Source organism: Labrus bergylta, chromosome 16 (genome assembly GCF_963930695.1).
Source record: "Labrus bergylta chromosome 16, fLabBer1.1, whole genome shotgun sequence".
Lineage (NCBI taxonomy): Eukaryota > Metazoa > Chordata > Actinopteri > Labriformes > Labridae > Labrus > Labrus bergylta.
Window position 1 is genome coordinate 3,115,894 of NC_089210.1, and position 20,786 is coordinate 3,136,679.

Below are 20,786 nucleotides of genomic sequence, written 5' to 3' on the forward strand. Positions count from 1 at the left end.
GAGCATTGAGGGTGTGTGCCATCCAAGGCTTAACAGCAACAGCTTTGTTTGCCACCAGCGAGAATACAGCTGTAGGAGCCTTCTCTGGAGGGTTGTTAAAGCTGAAGCGCTCCTCACAAGGTCATTGCCATTCCCGTCCAGGTAATATAAATCAGAGGCTGCGAGATGGACGGGGGCCGTAGTTATGTGGAGCTGATATGTGACCCGGTGACACCTTCTCAATTTACTCAGTTCCCGTTGTCGCGCGTCAAGCGTAGTTGGAGTCGCATGTCAATTTGAAAGTACACGTAATCACAATATCCTGACAGATATCTGCAGAGTTATACGGCCCGTCCAATCTGAATGAAGGAGCTGTGAGGAGGGGGAAGATGGTCCTTGCTACTGCTGTCACTGGGGACATGGAAATGTGTGCTATGAGACTCCATCAGAGATTCAATGGCATCTCTTAGAGGGGCTTTATCAATCTGTCAATGCATAATAAGAAAAGAAGATCGTCATGCAAGGCCCATGCTGTAATGACAACAAGAAGAGATGACAGGTTCAGACCTACACCAATCTTTTGCATCAATCCAGAGACCTCTGAGGCCGTGCTGGATTTACTGTGTAAATAAAATACCAGTCTCTTGTTTCCTTGGTCCTCCAGAGAGCTGTCAAGGTGATCACAGATAATGCTTTTTTTTATTTCAGTGCTGCACAAAGCATTGAGATTCATGGCAGTAGGTGCAATAAAGTGCGATAAAATTGTCATGGGCAGACGTGATTCGCCCACCTCGTGTAGCAGAGAGTCGGTGACAAATGAGCACATTATGAAAAGCTTCATTCTGCCCGGCTTTGTTCTCGGTGTTCAGCTCCCTTCTACCATCTGATTGACTTTCAATTTCTTTGAAAACTAACGCATTAGTTCCTGTGTCTTAAGTAAGACGAATGAGTTCTTCCCTCCAATTAGCATAAACCTTTTTCAACTATGTGTGGGCAGAAAAAAAAGAGAGATGTTGTGCTTTAGTATTTGCAATTGGGAGAGATAGAGCTAAAGGGGAATTCCACCATTTTTAAACCTCAATTAGTAATAGGTACAGAAAGTCTTGGAATTGCCTCCATAAATGGCTTGAGCTGGCAGCTGCAAAACAGGCTGCATTGGCTATAACAAAAAAATCATTTCCACTATAAATGCTTGATTTGACACTCACAGTATCAGAATGGTATTTGACGTGACAACACTGCAGAAAAAGCAATTTTTTAAGGGAAAGTGCCATTTCATTGATCTGCTCGGGGTCATCAGACTTCATTTACAAAAACAATGCATGAACTTCAAAGTGTCTACAGCTGCCTGAAGCAATACGTTTGTCTGTGATTTTGCTTTTTAAAGGCAAATTTGAATGAGACATAATATTTGTGTAGCACAAACAAGACAAAAACTAACTGATAGGGATATGCAACCCTCTGCTACTGCAAGGAAAAATCCTGATTTTCTCTAGGACTCTGGTTGTTTTATTATAAAGAGCTGTTGTTGAAAGAAAGTATCTAACTCTTAGTTCCATCACTGCCAGGATTCTTTCCTGGTGCTTTCACACATGCACAAAAACTCCTGAAAACTTCCAGAAAATTTCAGGCTGAGCTCCATGTGTGAACGCAAAGAGCCGCATTTCTCCACTCCTACCTTACCTGGAATCTTTGCTGCTAGACACGAGTAAAGTTTCTGTATGAAGGTGAGGTGAGTTGATGTGAGAATGCAGCAGGTAGTATCCTGAAAAATTCCCCTTAAGTAAGTCGAAGGGGGGTGATCATGGTAATATCCTGCAACTGTCACAAAACCATAGTAATTTGGAGCACGCTGCTGCCAGCTGAAGAAATCTACAGAAGCAGTTCTTAAACTTTTTGTACCTCTTAGCCATTCCTCTCAAAAAAACATTTCAGAACAGGTTAATGAATAAAGACAGAATCCTTTTTTCCTGGAGCTTGCCATCATGTGTTCTTCCTCACAGCCTCTCCTGCAGTATTTTAGTCTTGGCTGAACTTGTAAAAGAGGAGCTTCAGGTAGTGTATTAGTGCTGAACCACCCCGAGGCACTCTTAATTAAAAGCCCCATGCCAGTTTCCTTCCTGCGAGTGTCGGTGTCAGATAGGCATAAAGCTCACTTTCTCCTGCCCGCCACCTCTTCCTCCCTCGTGTACGGCGGGGAGACAGGTGGCTGTGCTCGGTCGTTCACACGCTGCAGACAGAAAGGTGGAATGAAGATGAGAGTTTGAAGGAGAAAAATGTCAGGAGGAGCAAAGAGGAGCAGACAGATGGGGTATAGTGATGGCTCTTTCACATATTAGAGATGTTTTTTATGACAAAGAAGTGGAGAGTCATGCAGAAAGGAATTGGCAATCTACAAAAGAGCGGAGAATTGGAGACGCTTTCATGACCTAAAAAGACTCCTTTATTAAAGTGATAGCTTGTGGGATTGTGATCCTGACTTCTGGTTGAAGCTGAGTTGTAGTGGATCGGCAGAAAACTATTAACGATCATTGATTTATCTTTTCAGCCAAGCGTTAAGCCAAGTGTCAGAACATTCTCTGCTTGTATTGTTTAAATATTATAGTAAATTAAATCGCATATTGTCACCATTTATTCACATTTATGTAAAGACAATATCTCACAGATTAAGCATAAGGAAAATAATTGGTCATGGCTGCCCTACGTCTTTGTCCGTGTCCTTGCAGGTTGGTCCGATGCCCGGCAGTTTAACCCATGTGTATAAAGGGGGGGATGGAGGTCAGAAAGGGGAGGATTTCAACTCCCAGAGCTTTTCCCAGAGCCAGAGATTACTTTGGATGAAAGCCAAAAAAGCATTAAATATTGACCACCTATGGGACAGGTTTTCACTTTGGCAGCTGATATGTTTGAGTGCTCCATCTACACGTGTACTGTATATATATATGTGTGTATGTGTGTATGTGTGTGTGTGCGTGCGTGTGTGTGTGTGTGTGCATAAAAAGTGTGAAACAAAGGGGGGAGGATGTAGGTTTGACTTTTCAAATTCTGGATATATTTCTCTGTTGTAGTCACTTAGCAAAGATCACCTTGTGTCACCATTAATGTCCCATTAGAAGACAATGAAAATATATGCATCTTGCATATTTAATGTCACATTTATCATCAGCAGCCCTTCTGGGTGAACGCAAACTGAATTCAATTTGCATCCACTTTCTTGCCTCTTCTTTGTTTAAAAGGGAAAGTGATTTTTACTTGCAAAAAATCTCCCAGACACCAAAAAATAGTCTAAGAAGGCAACACAGTGAACAAAGAGCAACAAAGGAGAACCTCCATCAGAGGTCTGCACCTCTGAGGTCGTCCATAGGGCGGTGCAACGGGCTGATTCTTTGGGCCAATCAACGGACTGCATTGTGTCTAGCTCCAGCCTTTAAGGTCAGATTGATACCCTTGGCAGTTTAACAGAAGGGCAGCAAAAAGGTAGGATGGCACGGATCGGTTATTTTGGTACCAACAAATGTGTACCGAACCAAACTGAACCGGACTGCTTGGTGGAAACATGGCTTTATGTAAACAAAGAGTATTTCTACCTGCAGTAATACAACTGTTTCCTTTGAAATCCTCCAAGGACTCTTCTATTCTTGTTAATTTTTTCCTTGACACTTTCCTCCTATCCCCTTTTATTGCTGATGGTTGCTGTTTCCATTTGTTCAGTCCGGCCTGATAATTACAACGAGTTCTGTCCTCCTGATGTGCATTGAAGTGCCACTGCAGCTCATTGATGATGCCTGTTCGGATTATTTGCCTTCAACTTTTGTTAGCACTGCAAACCTGCGCTAGAACCAGAAACAAAACCATTCTGAAACCTGCTGTTCTTACCCGCGCTAACCATCCAAGACAGCAGGGTCTCTCTGTCATGTATACACTAAAGTCTCAGAGCACTCAGTGGTCTGTGGTCTAAACTCATTTTCTGCATATGTGTGACAAATTATTGGACTGCTTGTGTTTAAAGGACAGCTTGATGATGGGAGTTGTGGAGCTGGCTGCGTGCCATCGCAGGGCTATGACTAACTCCTGGTGTCACGGCTTGATTCAGTGTGTGCCTGTCACATAACTGTCGGTCCATAACCTCACTGCATGCCACGCTGAGGGGGGTCTCCTTTAGATATGCTCATGCTTGTTGCCACCTCCACAATCAATTGGAGATGGGATTTTAACAGCAGGAGGTGGAGACACATGGGGATGGCTTTTCTATCTTCTACTAGCTCCAATGATTCTATGGTTGGCCGTGACATTTCCCCTGGTTTTTATTTTACACCTGATGTTTCTGGGACAAACCGCTGGAAGGCAGATCCACTCCCAGAGTAGAAATCTTACATACTGTACATTTTCTGTTTTATTTGTTATTTATAGGGCAAAGTATGGACTATCCAAAATGACCTCATGCTGAGTGTCCATGCTTTTCATTGTGTGTTATGATGATCCATGACTTATATGACTTAATGTCTTCTCTTGTCTTTTGTCTACAGCGTTCACCATGATGATCGTCTTGGCTCTCATCCGTATTGGTAAAGGCACCGGTGAGGGTCACCCACCGGCTGCCAGCCTCGCCGGGGTGCCCAACCTGTTTGGGGTGTGTGTCTACTCCTTCATGTGTCAGCACTCCCTGCCCTCCCTGGTGACGCCGATATCCAACAAGAAACATGTTGGCAAACTGGTGTTGTTAGACTACGTCCTGATCCTGGGCTTCTACGTGCTCCTATCCTTCACTGCCATCTTCTGCTTCAAGAGCTCGCTGCTACACGACATGTACACCCTTAATTTCACAGACAACTGCCACGTGTTGAATATTCCGTTCTTGCGTTACTTCCTGGGCCTTTTCCCAGTCTTCACCATCAGCACCAACTTTCCAATCATCGCCGTCACACTCCGCAACAACTGGAAGACCCTGTTCTATCGTGATGGTGGCACCTACCCCTGGGTGGTGGACCGTGTTGTGTTCCCCCTAATTACCCTGGTGCCCCCGATTGTGGTGGCCTTCTGCACCCACAACCTGGAGTCCCTGGTGGGCATTACAGGAGCGTATGCTGGCACTGGGATCCAGTACATTATCCCAGCAAGCCTCGTGTTTTACGCTCGACGCCACCTGGAGCCCGTCGTGGGAAGAGATGCGGTTAACAAACACCGGTCTCCGTTCCGCCACAGTTTTTGGGTGTGGTTTGTTTGGTTGTGGGCCGCTTTCTGCCTCATGTTTGTCACAGCCAACATCATCCTGACAGACACCAAGAAATGAGAACTTACTGATCCTCAAACTTTCTAAGAAAATCTGTATCTGTTTGGCCAGTTTCCTTGTTCCTGTACACGAGGCCTTACTTGCTGCTGGTTGGACAGTGCCTTCTTATGGGACTTATGTTGCATATATCAAATGTAATTAAGAGTAATTTATCAAATTTTGTTAAAAGGGATGATTTTGTCAGCAAACGATCAACAGTCTAAGGTTTGGCGGATTTGCACTTACACAACTATTTAGAAATATATCTCAAACGTTCAGTTTGCTTCAAACGAGGAAGTCTTTAAAAAGTGTTGACCTAGCTTTTTAGTCAAATTGTTTCAGAAAGTTTGAACACATATCCAACCCTGACTTGACAAAGTTCACCGCCGGGTGTCGGATGCTGTTGAACAATCCAACAAACTGTCCGGTTGAAGCAGACTGACTTGTTAAGGGTTCTGCTGGTTATCTACCCTGTAGTTCTCAGTTTAAGTATTTTTCATCAAAATCCCAAACTCTGGAAATGGTAGGGTGCATGATCTGTATGTAAGCATTGGACGAAGCCATCATGATGTCATCCACTGGTTTTCCAGAAATGCTTTGAAGCCATAAGATGGACTTTTTAACGCCACCATTTTGGCTCCACATAATGGTAGAGCTGCAGGGGAGCAATTGGTTACCATATGCTACATTGTTAGCCTAAGCTAGCTTTACCTTGGTTAGAAACATTTTCCAAAGTGTATATAGTACGTCCACTTTTTATATACAGTCCGAGGTTTGTAGCTACTGGCACTTTACGAGTTCTGTGAGTTGTCCGATGTGTAATTCTATATTTCAGTGTTTCTTCTTTAAATCTAAAGCTCTAGAAAAGGGCAGGGTGTTAAAACTCTGAGATATTCATTGGACCTTCAGGGCAAAATGTTGCAGTGAAAAGAAATACAACCAACTGGGAGAGCCGCGTAGAAAGGAGAATTAGAGCCTGTCACGTTCAGGCTTGAGCTCTGTTGCGGAAATTGCTTTGCGTCTGCACCGCTGAATAATGCAATTGGACGAAACCAACGGACGAAAGAAAAAGGAAAGAATCAGGGATGATCCGTCTCTCCTGGCTGATGTGTATCCATTCGTCTGCAGTGTCTGCCTCCCATCCCCTCGTCCCCTCGTCCCCTCGTGAACGATGAAGCTCTGAAGTGACAGATCCTCTGACAGATAGGCCTCCAGGAAGAGCTCCATCTCTGTTCATCACCCCAACATATCACATCTTTAGTTCACTCTCAGGGCATGTCTCCGTCTTTTACTGCTCAGCACACGTTCATGACTCTGTCAGCCTCTATACTGTATCTATCACGCAGTGCGACACCTGACCTGACAGGATAATAGTGATCTACAGGGCTTCTGCTCTGGATCTGCACCGGCATCAGTGTATGGAAGTTGAATGGTAGTGAACGTAATGTGACCACAGAGTTTCATAAACATACACATCTGTACTGTAGCTTAGTAATGTTGATTTCACTGACAGGTGGCAGCTTTCTTTCAGAGTTGTGCCTCTGGTTAACGGACTTCACACCTTCATCTTTTACCTTTCATATTCTGTATTTGTGTTTTCCAAAATGCATTACCAACAAAGAAATACTCCTTAAATGTTCGGCCCACCCTTAGCACAAAGACACATGAATGGTTAACGGTGGTTTGTTTGTGTCACTGACAGCAGGCTGGAGTCGTTAGGACTATTTTACAGAAGAAAGTAAAAGCTCTGGAATCTGTTAAATATGCTGTTTATGGGCTATTCAGACCAGCAATGGCATTGTCTGTGGAAAGAAATGTTGCTGCTGGAAAGCTCCACACCAAATTCTTAGGAAATATCCGATGTGTAAGGTTGGAGGCAGAAATCTCCCAAAGCTGGACAAATCCAACCAAATGTAGTTGGGGTAAAAAAGATCCTCAAGGCTCTGATGATCTCGCAAAAATAAATTTGTGGCGTTGAGAAGTTTAGGAGACCTGATGTGGATGAGTCAATGACTCTATGTATGGTCAATTTAAAATTAAAATAAAATACTATGTACTTTAGCTTTATCATTCAGCAAACAGTTTAACCAAATTCAGTGTCTAATTTGAGCTTCCCGTTCTTTCTCTCTCTAAAGAATTGTAGAAAAAATATATATTATTTTCCATAAAACCTGAAATTCTCACCATAAAGTGGAATAACTACAGTATAGATTCAAATGCATATATTGTAAAAAAAAATGTGTACAAAGTAGAGGAAATTAGCAATCCATATCCACTTTGTCTATTGTGTAAGTTGGGACATCAACATGGGAGTTAAACCAACTTTCAAAAAAAACTGTTTAAAGTGTATATGAATAACGATTTAAAAATCTTTATTTTTATGTAATGTGTGCAATAATAACACAATCAACTGTGTCGATATAGAGAATAACCGACTTGTTGGGAGAATTATCATTCAGCAAAGCATTAAATCCTTCCCCTTTGTCTATCCATGCTGTTACCACGAGTGGTTAAATGGACGCCACTGGTTTTCCCATATTTGTATTTAAATGCTTCTACAGTTTGGGTCAATTAGCATGCATGGCCATCATCAGGGTGAGGAGCAGTTCAGTGGGTTGCGGGGCCGTTTCGAGAGGCTGTGCAGCGTTTTTCATCAACTGCTGGAATGAATGCAGTTTAGATGGAAAGGTAATGTGCTGTGACTCCGGTGTTTTAAAGGCCACAGCGACTGTATGCATCGTAGCATCATTGTAGTCATTGCTGGCGTGCTGTCAAGGGTGTAGAACCTGTTGAAAGCTTTGTGATGTTGTCTGCTTTGTTCTGCCTGTCCTCATCAGACTGTAACGAGACCAGAGATGGACTTCGCTCATCCTTCTGGGTCGAATTCATCAGTTAATTCAGTTTTTACAGAAAACTGCAGGTCATCGGGTCATATCATAACATCTTTCGGCCTATAGTTGTTGGCTTTTGTCTAACTGGGATGGTACTGGAACATGGACTGTGAATAGTAGTTGAATGTGGCCCATAGTGATGTCACCTATCTATTTGTTGATTACCAATTTAAAGCCTCCATCTTGGCATTGTGGCCCTCCCAATCTCGGTTCCAGATTGGACATGACCGGAGCTAGCTAAACGAGATTAGCAAAGTTACAACATCCATGTCCAAGACTACCTATTTAGCAGTTTATGCCTGTTTATTCAAAAGAAGAGATCCAATTGGTGGTTGTGGCTAACAGGCAGTTTGATATAATTCGACGACCTTATAGGGCGAGTTGGACGCAGCAAATGAATGATTACATAAAAGAACCTAGTTTCATAATTTCTCCTCATCTTTTTTTCTTTATGGAGAAAGTGGACAGCAATCCTGTCTTTGATGCACAGTTGACGTCATTTAATCACTTTATTAGAAGCGTTGACACAAGATTACCAACAGGTATTATGAGCGGAGACACAGATACCTGCTGATTAGTGCTAACATGATAAATAAATACTAGGTATTCACTTATCTCATAGGCTCAAAACACCGCTCAGAAACGGTGTGATATTTGCATTCAAAGATCTTCAAAAGTAGCATTTTAACATGGGACTCTATGGGGATTAACTCGCTTTTGAGCCAGCCTCTTGTGGCCGTATAAGGAACTGCAGCTTTCTCTTTTCTTTTTTTTTTTGCACTTCTGCGTTGGCTTTATTTCTCAGCTCTGGAATTTGACGCGTGATGTCAATGTGAAATCTGCAGCAGTTTGTTTTTTTTGCATATAGAAACATAAACATTCATTAATATTATGTGTAATGAAGATGTTTACATTCCCACTTCTGTGCCGTCTGGTTTTAATTCTCACATTTTCTGATGTTTCCACCTGACGGGGAACATTGTAACGAAAAGTACAAACACTTCAACCCTGATAGATATCTCTGATGTTACATGGGAATAAAAGTGTGATTGTGTGTGTGTGTGTGAGTGGATGATAAGATGTTAAATGTGCTGAATGTGATTCTGATGACTCTTGTTTGGAGTTTTGAAATGTGCCTTTATTATTGTGCGGGAGGTTTTCCTGCGCTGACCTCGTCGACTCTTATCAACTGTTTTTATTTTGCCAGACTTCATCTGCATGTAAGCCAATTTATTGAACTGACAATCTGTGTGTGTGTGTGTGTGTGTGCATCCCATATACCTTATCATCTTTCATTCTGTCTTTTATCTTCTGTTGTCCTTACGTTCACTGTTTTTCTGTCATTTCACATATTTTCTTTACATTCATTCTGCCAGCCTGTGATTCTCAATCGTTTTCTGGATGTTAACTGCTTTAATTGATGTTCTGTTTGGTTTTTAATGAACAACAAAGAAAAAAATAAAACCTTTATGTTCATCTGAATCTCCTGGATGTCAGTTACTTTAAGGGATGTCCGGTTTTCTGAAATTTGAATTTGAAAGTGTTTGACCCTCATGCCAAACCCTCATTGATGACACGTTTGAATCCCAGGTCAGATGTTTGCCTCTGCATGTGTACCTTAGCACATTTATGTTTCAGGCCATGAATGTGTTCCAGTTAACATACATTTACATTTGTGTAAAGGGTAGTCTTATATTAATAATCCACTTTTTTAGTGACTCATAACCAGCGCGCTCGATGACAAAATCCTCCAAATAAATGCACCAGGTTGCACAAACACAACGTCAGAGTTTAGTGATGACAGCTGAACAACTGGAGGAAATCCTTCCGCCTCTTCGGTGATGGATCATCATCTGGCTTATTTCCAAACTGCTTGTTGTCAAAAACACATCCAGCTCTCTCTCCTTCAAATGCCAATAAAAAAAAATCAAAGTCTCTCCGGCGTCCTGGTACTCAGTCGTACTCCTACTCTGTTTCACAGCGATCGGCACTATTTGTACCTGATCTCCAGGTAATAGGCTGCTTCTTTTTCTTTTTACACCTCCGTTCACCTCAATCTTCCCTGAAGCACCTCAGTGGGTTTTTTTTATTGACACACAAGATCTCTGTTTTTATGATCAAACCAAAGCTCCTCCTCTGAATTCCAATCTGCAGGCTGCTCTCTCCGCTGTAATTGAATTCACCCTCTGCCCTCTTTATGTAGGTGGGGGGGGGGGGGGTGCCCGTGTGTTTGTGGGGTAGAGCTATAATTGGAAATGCAAACTTGGCACTGCTTAATTAATTCACAGTGCGTTTAATTGCTGCTTGGTTTATGCAGTGTGGAGAGCAGGTGCCGGCTGATGTTTGTTTGCAGATATTTGATCTCCTGCAGAGAAAAAAATATATATATAAAACTCATCTTTTAAAAACAAAAAAATGCAATCAGACAGATGTGCTCTCATCTTCAGTGAAGCACAAACTAAATGAGATTATCTGCAGAATTAAACTCTGGGTAATGAGATGATCTTGATTGGAGTTTGTCCTTCATGTTACCTGTCGATACAGTTTGTACTTTTCTAACTTTGTCCTATTTTTTAAAAACATTTTGGAGTCTGAATGAGGAATAGGTAGCAAGTGATTTGGAGTTTCTCTTGTAAGTTTTTTTTTCAGCTAATGGCTGTGAGATAAGCAAAATCTCAGCACGTCCACTTTAAGAGCTTCTTTTTCCCCACCGGGATGGTCAGGTAGTCAATCTACACTCAGCGTGTACCGGTCTGTCAGGGAAAGAAACGCTGCACATTTGCACATCTTATTGTGTGTTTACTGCGTTGAAAATCCAGCAACCAAACAACAGACTACTGTGAGATGACGGAGTGCCAAGTGGTTGCAGCGAAAACATGATGGATGTAGCAGGTAATGTGAAGGTAAACATGCAGTGTGATAGTATGGAGAGCGTCTCTAACCATGATAAATGTGCAAATATATACTGTATGCTCATGACGTATTTACATGAAGCTTTCAGCCGAGCTCGAGGCAAAACAACAAATATGTGTTTTATTAGACATTCATGCTACTCAGTGAAAACATGTTGATGATAACTTTGCTTTTCATATCGCGCCTCTACACATTTAAAGGAACGACTGACGCTAAATCAACAGCGACAGGCCATTGCCAAGGTTGTTCTGATTCTGACTTGTTTCCTATGAAATGCTGGATCTCCAGTTTTCAGAACGTTTGGGACATTTTTCTCTTTTGTTTTGATGTGACTAAAACTTTTTCCTGACAGAATATGTTTTTAAATATTTATTTTTTGGCTTTTTGTGACTTTATTCGAGAGACAAGACAGTGGATAGAGACAGAGGGGAACGACAGGCGGGAAAGGAGCCACAGGTCGGATTCGAACCCGGGCCGCCCGCTTGGAGGACTGCAGTCTCCATATATGGGGCGCGCACACCAACCACTGCCCCCTGCAAACATGTTATGAAAAGGGTTGGCAAAATTAGCCAAAGCTTCAGCCACACTGGTTGTTTTTGGACTTTTGTTTTGACTTCACCTCTCACACCTCTTTGATATGTCCATTTTTCTTACACTGTCTATAAACTGTACCTATCAGCAGAGTATCCTTAATCTGTTTCACCTCTTCAGTCTTGTAACTCTCAGCTTTGCTCGTATAACCCCCAGCTTCTTCCTCCAGCACATCCTCCTGTATCACAGCCTCATGAAACCAGAGACCATGGCCCCCCTTTTTTCTTATTGCTGCCAATTTGCCGCCGCTGCAACCGAAGCGCCCCACTAAAAAGTCTGAAAGTTTATTTTTCTGTCCCTTTACTGAGAGTCTGTGAAGCCTGCTGGATGCTCAGAGAATGACTCCCATGTTTGTCCTTGGGAGGAGACAGTACCTCTCTCACACACACACACACACACACACACACACACACACACACACACACACACACACACACTGGACCATCTGCGGTCGAACCCCCATTCTGCTCCCCCGGCTTTATTACACGATTTATTTACTCTGGCTGCTTCAGGTGCTTCTGTGAGACCTGCTGTCCCCCCACAGGTGAGCCCCCGGCGGTGAAAGCGATTATGACTCTATCAACCGGCCTTATTAAGTGTCAGCAGAAGCGGGACACGGCGGGGCCCGCTGCAGACTCCAGTCACAGTCGACGGTGCAGAGGGGAAAATCGGACCCACAGCGTCCTATTTCAGGCCGCCCGGCGCTCGTTAGCAGGTCGCATGTTCCCTCTGTCTGCTGTCGTGCTGCACAACCGTCCTGTCTGAAAGGTTTGGTGTTCACCTTGGCTCGGCCTCGGTGATGGGAGTCATTTCAGGCAGCAGCGGTAAACACAGTGGCTACAAGATAAGACGTGACTGCAGTTATTTAAGCAGCGCCCGGGGGCTTGTTTACTGGCAGTTTCACTAAGTACCCGAAAGAATGAGCAAGATCGAAAAAAAGAGGCATTAAAAGTTAGAATCTACGTCATCTGCCAACTGCCTTTTGTTAGTTTCCAACATCATTCACATTCAACATTTCCCTGCCTGAGGTTTTTTTTTTTTTTTTTAGCACATTTGGATCTCATTACCAGACAGGTGTAGTCTCATCTTGTACTGACAGATGGCTTTCTTTTAATTCCAGGCAGATGCTTCCCCCTTTTTTTTTTTTTTTTTTTTTTTAAATGACCTCTTTTTTTTTCTCCCACTCGTGCCTGGGTGCTGCAAGGTTCATAAGCACAAACGGGGGGCTTAAGAGAAGTCTTGTGGAGAGATTAGGGTCACAGTATTTGAGGGATGGTGGCCAAGCCCTGACTGAGCTGACAGCCTTGTCGTCATGCGGGACAGAGGTGGTCGTCTGAGAACGTTTACTCAACTGTCTCAGCTGCTGATTCTAAAAAAGGAGGGAATCGGGCTCAAAATCGGCCCGATTATCTTCTATCTTCCATACCTTTACTCTTCACTTCTGCTTTCTCTGTTGCCACCTAATGTTGTCAGTAAACGTAAATCTTGAGGAGCACAATCCTCTAACCCACCCTGAGGATACTGGGCTTTGATTCAACAATTGGTTACACAGTTAAAGGCTTTCTATGTGATTCTTCACACTTAAATGTAGAAATCAAGTATATCCTCTGAAAATAACTCTGTGAGTCATGACTGTCTACAATGGGTGTAACACCCGAGTCCCACTGTCTGTGATGTTTTCAGAGTTTTCAGAGTCCTATCTTCACTTTGTTTACATCGTTGGGACAGCCGGCTGACTCCTCCCCTCATGTATAAAAGTTGTTTAATTGAGGGACTAGAGAAAAGAAGAATAACATACTGTACTCACTGCTTAACTGTGTTTCTAGATCACGCTCATTTCAGGTAAATTTACATGCAGTGTGAAGATACCAGCATAATAAAGATCGCTAGCATTAGCATGCTAACACAACAATGCAGCGCGAGTTGTTTTAGTTTCATGCTGGTGCTCAAGGGCGACATCTGCTGGATCAAAAAATCCCATATAAGTGCTGAGGTCATCTCTCTGTTACTGCTCTAAAACCCTGCAGACTCGTTTTCATTCTGACCTCAGACACAGTTTTTTCTTATTTCTTCCACCATGTCTGCCATTCTTTTGGATCCTCTCGTCTTCCTCTCGGGATGTGTTGACAGGAGCTGCGGTTGAATATTCTGCCGGCGTCGCGTCTGGTGAGAGTGTCAGAGGAAGATTTATCACCATTACACCGAAACATTCAGATGAGCACGAGCAGAGACACTGACACTCTGTTTGCATTCAGGAGGCGTTCACTTCCGTCTTTGACCCGATAGACCCCGCAGCCATTCATCAATCAACACTTCCTTCTTCTCAAGTCAACGGATACTGCCTGGGTGTTATTATTTGTTTTATTCATTTTATGTTTCCTCACAGAGTTATTGTTGCTGATTGTTCTTAATCCCTTCAGGAGACACCAGTCCGCCTCAAAATATATGATTTTTTTTCTGGGTGTTTTCAGCATCACATGACGGTCTAAATGCTGCTTTAAAGGCTTTTCCATCCTCAGGGAAACACTAATCCCTGCAGCCTTTTTACTTTTTGGCAGGGGGGGAGGCATGTTCATGTTAAATACTTTCACTTTAGCATCAGTATCAGCATTCAAAAAGCCATATTTGTCTAATCCTAATCCAGGCAGCATTATGTCATTTGAGCCCTGCAGGAGCTAAATGAGCGCAACAAATGTCCAACAATGTGTGCTTAAACGCTGGGAATTCTTCTTCAGCGGTTATTTATACGGGTGTGAGGACAGACATTTTGACTGAAGACAGAGAAGGACAAAAAAAAAAAAGAGATTGTGGTGCAGCTCAGCTCTCCATTACGGCTGCCGGGTCAGCGAGCGTCTCACTGCTGTCTGCTGCTCGCCGCTTCACTGAGAAACCTTTTTTACAGGAGCTGGAGACCCTGACACCTGTCTGGTTAACAGATTCAGTCCATGACACACAGCGTACACAGCCATGCCTAGTGGCTCTCTGTCATTCATTCATAACGCCGGCTGCTCACACACACACACACACACACACACACACACACACACACACACACACACACACACACACACACGAGTCCAACATGTCGCATACAGCAGGCTGCTGAAACTGGACATGGAGTCATCAGGTGCAGAGTGTGAGCTCCTACATCCAGACATGCAGTTTAACTAGATTAATGTGGTGATGTATTGTGTTTTCAAAGCCAATACAGACACTGGACACATATTTAAACATCTTTAAAACATGAATGTAGTGAAAAGTAAATGCCTTTACCTATGGGGAACATAAGAAATACAATTTGAAGGAGGACCAACAGGAAAAATAAATGATAGTTCTTCTCTTGGTTTCTGCGTTGACCATAGTGAAGACTAACGGGTGAACGGGTCACGCTTCCTTATGCAACGGTGTTTGACGTAACATCTGTTGTTTCCACGGCAACGATAAACAAGTTGTGTCTGTCACGTCGGCTTCCACAACATACACCTCTCGTTGCAAATACAAAATTACAGATTTCTCTGGCTTTGATAACTATTAGAACATTTTGAGGTGATGTAAGTACTCAGTTTTAATTAATTTAGATAATTTAATGTATTTCTATTATAGTGAACGAACGATTGAAATGGACTCCGTTCGACAAATGTCTGAACGTCTGTATTGAATGATCTAAAAAATAAGCAGTTAAAACAGAAGCTAAATGATAAAATGAGTTATATTAACACCACTTCAGAGCCTAACTGCATAAATACAAACAGCTGACCTGAGGACAGTACGGCAGGCCAAAGTGAAGCCAGTCAGTATCTCTATCAGTTGTTCTCAATGGACAGTTTGGGTAATTGAATGGGTAATTTCTGAAAGTGCGATGGACTAAAGGTGGACAATCATTAAGCAGTAACAAATGTCCCTCTCCAAATGAACTTTGGCTTGGTGTTCTGCCAATAAATAATCAATAGTAAGTCCCTGCACCTCTCCAACGGTGAGAGAGGTAGAAGGAGAAAGAATGAAAAATCAATTTCCACCATTTTTCAGTTTGATCTGTTTCCTTTACTCACATCGTTTTTTATGAATCTTAAACATGCTTTCTTCAACAGCTAATCCAATCCTTGAAATTGTGCTGCAGGGGGAGATTAATGTGACCCATTGTTTTAAAAACATCTCCATCTGTGCCACGTTGATTTAAATCGTTTAGATTTTTAAAAAAGGAGGAGAAACAACATTCTTAAAACGTTCCGGTTACTCCTGCATAAATGGTAACCCGCAGTTTGTGTTTTTCCTCTGAGGTCCTGGCAGTCGTCATCTCCTCAGTGTGGACTGTTTGCCGAGCTCTGAGTTGACAGTGACTCTGTCTGCCAGAGAGTGTACCCAGAATTCACAGGAGCCCCCGTGGTTAGAGGATCAAAAAGAGCAAACACTCGGAGACAGAGTGGCCGTCATCGGACCTGCTGCTGGTATTTTCTCTCTGTATCAGGATGTCGGAGGGGGATCGTCCTCTAGACAAACGCAAACAGTCAGCTGCACTCCTCACTGTGTGAAATTTTTTTCTCAAATATCCTCTTCTTTACTTTGATAAAATATATTCTTTAACCATTTAAGCGCCAGCTGCTGTGTGTGCTCACAGTATTTCAATTTAAAGTTTGATTCAGTGAATTCACTGAATGCATTTGCACACTTGGTGCCTTTCTAATGGAAACATGTGATGCAGTTGACTTATAGGTGGAGAAAATGTCATGCAGTGCATTCTGGACTGCCCTGCCATTTGAGAAAACATAATGATGTGTCCTTTCCGGCACCTCGAAATAGACAAAAATCATGTTTCTTGCCACTTTTGGTGCCTGTCCTGTAGATAAAATGTGATGCAGTGTCCTCTATGTTGCCATTGAAGTGAAGAAATCCAAATAAGCTTCCTCTAGCTTGGTCTTCTTGTAGAGAAAACACACTGTCCAGTGTCCTAACAGTAGCCCTTAAAACAGAGTTTCGTGACTACCATGGTGCCGTTCTTGTGGAGACAACCTGGTACAATGACCTCTGAAGTGACCTTTTCATGTAGAAGAACCTGCTTGTCCTAGTTGTTTTCTTTCCAGGGGAGAAAATGTGATGCATTGTTCTTAGGGTGATGCAGTTTACCTAAAAGTGGAGAAAACCTAATATAGTGCCCTGTTGTCTGCCCTTCTAATGGCAAAATGGGATGCAGTGTTCTATGCCGCCCTTATGGTGGAAAAAACCTGCTGCAGCATTTTCTTACACGCTTTTCTGTTGGAGAAAATGTGCTGCAGTACATTTTGGTGCCTTTAAAAATGGAGATGCCCAAAGTAGTGTTCTTTTGTGCCCTTACAGTGGAGAAAACATTAAGCAATAAACAAATATTGAGACTTCACTCCAGTAGGTCCGAACATAAAATGCTGCAAATGAAGCACTTAGATAAGCGAGTGACATGCATTTTTTTGTTTGTTTTTCACCATCAGTGTCCAAAGAAACAGAACATCAAACATGCTAGAGCTCAGTCTGTGAGATGAAGGAGATGAGGGGGGGGGGACTGTGTGGGTCTCAGACAGGCTGTGAATCTGATCTGAGGGATCAGATTTTAGTTTCCTCTGTCAGAGCTGAGTGAAATCCATCCTGCAGATCCTGTGATGTGTCATACATGCCACATTCATCCACCGCCGCCTCATAAACAAACAGATACAACACAGCTAGTGTGTGTGTATCACAAACATCTAAACAGGCAAGAAACAAATGATTCTGACTTGACTGTGAAATGTACGTGATGCAACTTTAAACTCTGCAAAGTCTAAATTTGATTTCAGAGTAGCATTTCCTAAATTGCAACCTTGAACGTTTTTCTGAACCGATTCTCTTACCCGCTTCCATCGCTGCAACACCTGTTGGTTTGCTTTTTGTCTGGCAAACTGACGGGCGTCCAAATTCACTTACTCACCTTTAAATGTTTCTTCTTTTTTTTTCTGGATGTATCAGAGAGGTGTAAAAGAGGAAATATGCACCACTTGGTGAGAATCTGACTCCTGCACATGATGATATTTTACTGATACTTACAAAATGTGTCCCTGAATTTCTATAAATCAGGTTGATGAGTCATTTAAATTGCAGTTAGAAGTTAATGCTAACAAGAGAGAAACTGTCACCATTAATCACCCATAAAAAAGACTTTCTTCATGTGTGCTGCATATCCGAGTTTTCTGTCATTATACGAGCATCACGAACGAGCCTCGTTAAAATTCTCTTCCACGCGTCCGTCGGCTCTCTGGGGTTGAAATCTGTGCCACACCTGAAGGAAACCTGTGAGAAGGTCAACAAAGTTAATGATTTAATATTTAGCTGCCCTCCCGAGGGTTATGGGGGCGACGGCTAATCATCATTCACTGCGCATTCTTCTCTCATTATTGGAGGAGCCAGGAGTCATGTGTTGTGCTGGCAGGCAGAGCAGGTGGCAGCGGTGACGGCTTAAAAGTCAAATAAATACTAAAACTACTGGAGAGAGAAACCTGATCTGTCGCTCCTCTGAAAGTGAAAAAATCTGTTAATATGACAGAAATCAAGTTTTACAATATTTCTCCAACGTCCCCTTTTCTAAATTCAAATAAACCTCTTCTTCAACTTTTAAAATCAGTTATGTTCTGTTGGAGTTTCTCTTGATTGCCTTGTGCCTTCAGGGATCACTCTTAAAGTGCACACTAATGCAAGTTACTTACTGTGTGAATGTGTGCAGCCATTTGACCAACATTTGAAACATGCCAGAAAGTCATCTAACCTGTCAGGAGCAGCAGATCGGGCCTCGATTGGCGGTCGTGCCACCCTCACACTGCACAACAAAAGACGCACGACCAAGCTGAAATGCAAAAAAAAAAAAAGATTTTCTCTGCTTTGAGGTCAAAGCTGCTGCTGCTGCATTTTAAATGACTGACATTTTTTTTCCCAGAAGCTTCCATGAGGATGTGACTCTGACGCAAGCCCGTCCACTGAGGATTAAGTGACAAAGTTTGGATTGATGTGGTTGAACAGCGGGGGGCGGGCGGTTTGGGGGAGTCACCTCCACGCTCCTCATTAGAACTCTCAGTATGAACGTAAAATGGTGGAAGTGACAGCAGAGTGATGATGCTGAAACAGGCCCAGAGGGACCGCAGACAGGCCGGACGTGAGGCCAGTTTTAGTCACTGACAAACCTTTAGAGTCCCACACTGACCCCAAAAACACTGCCAGCGCTGGATAACAGCATGTTCTGTAATGTCCTGCTGTCATGCAGAACTCTCAAACCAAAATACACAAATTCTAAGAAACAGTATCCTGTTGAACCAGCTACTGTACAGTTAAGTTCTGTCTAAAGTTATGCTGTAAAGTCCACACAAAACCACATTGCAATGAAAATAGCCGCAGCTTGTTAGGATGTAGCTACACAATGAGACAAAAAAGGAACTTATAGGTTTGGCCAAACTTGATGAAACACTGGAGGCAAACAGGATGTACACAAGGTGAAACTAAACACAAAGCAAAACCAGTCAGCTCTGATCTCCCGGTGTGTCATCGCAGGAGGACAGTGAGACATAAAGCAGACAGTGAGTGAACTTTGAAGTGCAGGAAACATGACATGTTGCTTCTGTTTTCATCAGATGCTTGTTAACTGATGAAACATGTTGCTTCTGGCAATTGGGAAAAAAAACACATTTGTATTTGTATTGCACTTTTTCAAGCTAGGAGCACAAAGTGTTTTTCATTGACCGCATCAAAACAAGCAAAAGTGTCTGAGCAAAAGTATTTCAGAAAATTACTCTCAGCAAATAAAGCAAATTAAACATCATTTAAAAGATCGTATTGAAGAAGTAAATACTTTTCAAAATGGGAAATTCTATTAACATTGGCTTTTGATCAGGTGATTGAACAACCAGAGTTCCATATTGGACGGAATTGGGATGAGGAGCAGGTCCTGAAATTAACCAGGGCAGGGAGGCAGAAACTGTGGTGAACTAAAAAAGGAGATAAACTGCAGAAAGATTTGTGATATCCTGCCTCCCACATCAGTAATACATCTCTGAAGGGTTCCCAGCTGACGGTTTGCATGCAAGCAGAATCACAATTCTTTGCTGGTTTCCTGTTTCTATATGTCAGCCCTGTTATTTAGTGGCAGACAGTCCAGGGTGTACACCGCCTCTCGTCCAATGGGATTGGCTCCAGCCCCCGCGACCCTTAATGGGATAAGCGGTGAATATAATGTATGGAAGTCTATAAGCAGATTTTTGCTATGCTGTTGGTCAAAATGATCATATTGAACCTTTCCTGCACAATTTAGAGCAACTTCTTGCAGCAATACACAATCAGCATCCTGAATACACGAGTTTGTAGTAATTGGAGTCACCTTTGATGCCGCAGTGGACTTGCACGTCTGCGCTCCCAATTAAACTTGCACTGCCCGGATTTCCTCACAGGCTTGATGTTCAATCTGTTGCAGCGTCTTTGAAATTTTCACCGGAGCATCATTTGGGATTCAGGCTGCGGTTCAAATGAATTGATGACATGCTGTACCCCTCTCCCTCTTTCGTCTGAGGCCATCTGTCCTTCCAGTCTCTGTCCTCCGCTGTTGCAAGCCTCCTACAAAGTGTGCAGTGGAGCACATGTGCAGCAAATCTCCTGTTTAGTTGTCATAAACACCAGGGTTTCTCTGAGGGCCAGAGCTTCTGTGACAAGCTGTAACCCTCAGAGAAACCTCATTCGACAGCGGTGAGAGCGAGGGAAAGCTCAAGGTCATGGTCACCTTCATTTGTTGACGACATCGCCAAAGACTGTTGTGTGTGAAACATTACCACTGTAAAGTTTGGAACCATCTGGGCAAAATCAGATACTCGGAGCAACCTCCTGTGTCGTCCAGCAAATGGGAAGTTAGTTAACCTGGTAGCAACGTCACAGTTCAGTATTTAAACCAAGGAAACAAAAAACTACTCTCCTAAGTCCTAAGATTTTCAGTTTCACCATTTTTGGGGGATATCCTTCGAATCTCACCTGATTTATTTTCAAACTAGTCCAAACCCAAAGATATTTAATTTAACTTATATAACACAGAACATTAGAAACTCATCTGACTTTAAAAGCTGGAACCAGAAATATTTAACACTGAAGCTATTCATCTTCTGATGAAATGG

At 42.7% G+C, this 20,786-nt stretch overlaps 1 protein-coding gene across 2 annotated transcripts in view; it reads left to right on the forward strand.

The window, feature by feature from the left end:
* The window catches only part of tmem104 (transmembrane protein 104), a 54,441-nt gene extending 44,826 nt beyond the window's left edge, over window positions 1–9,615 (forward strand). For both annotated transcript variants that reach the window (XM_020647278.3, XM_020647280.3), the window contains exon 10: window positions 4,506–9,615. In XM_020647278.3, the coding sequence (XP_020502934.1) occupies window positions 4,506–5,269 (764 nt within the window). In that variant the 3' untranslated portion in view covers window positions 5,270–9,615. The remainder of the gene's footprint in view (window positions 1–4,505) is intronic.
* Window positions 9,616–20,786: the final 11,171 nt, after the last annotated feature.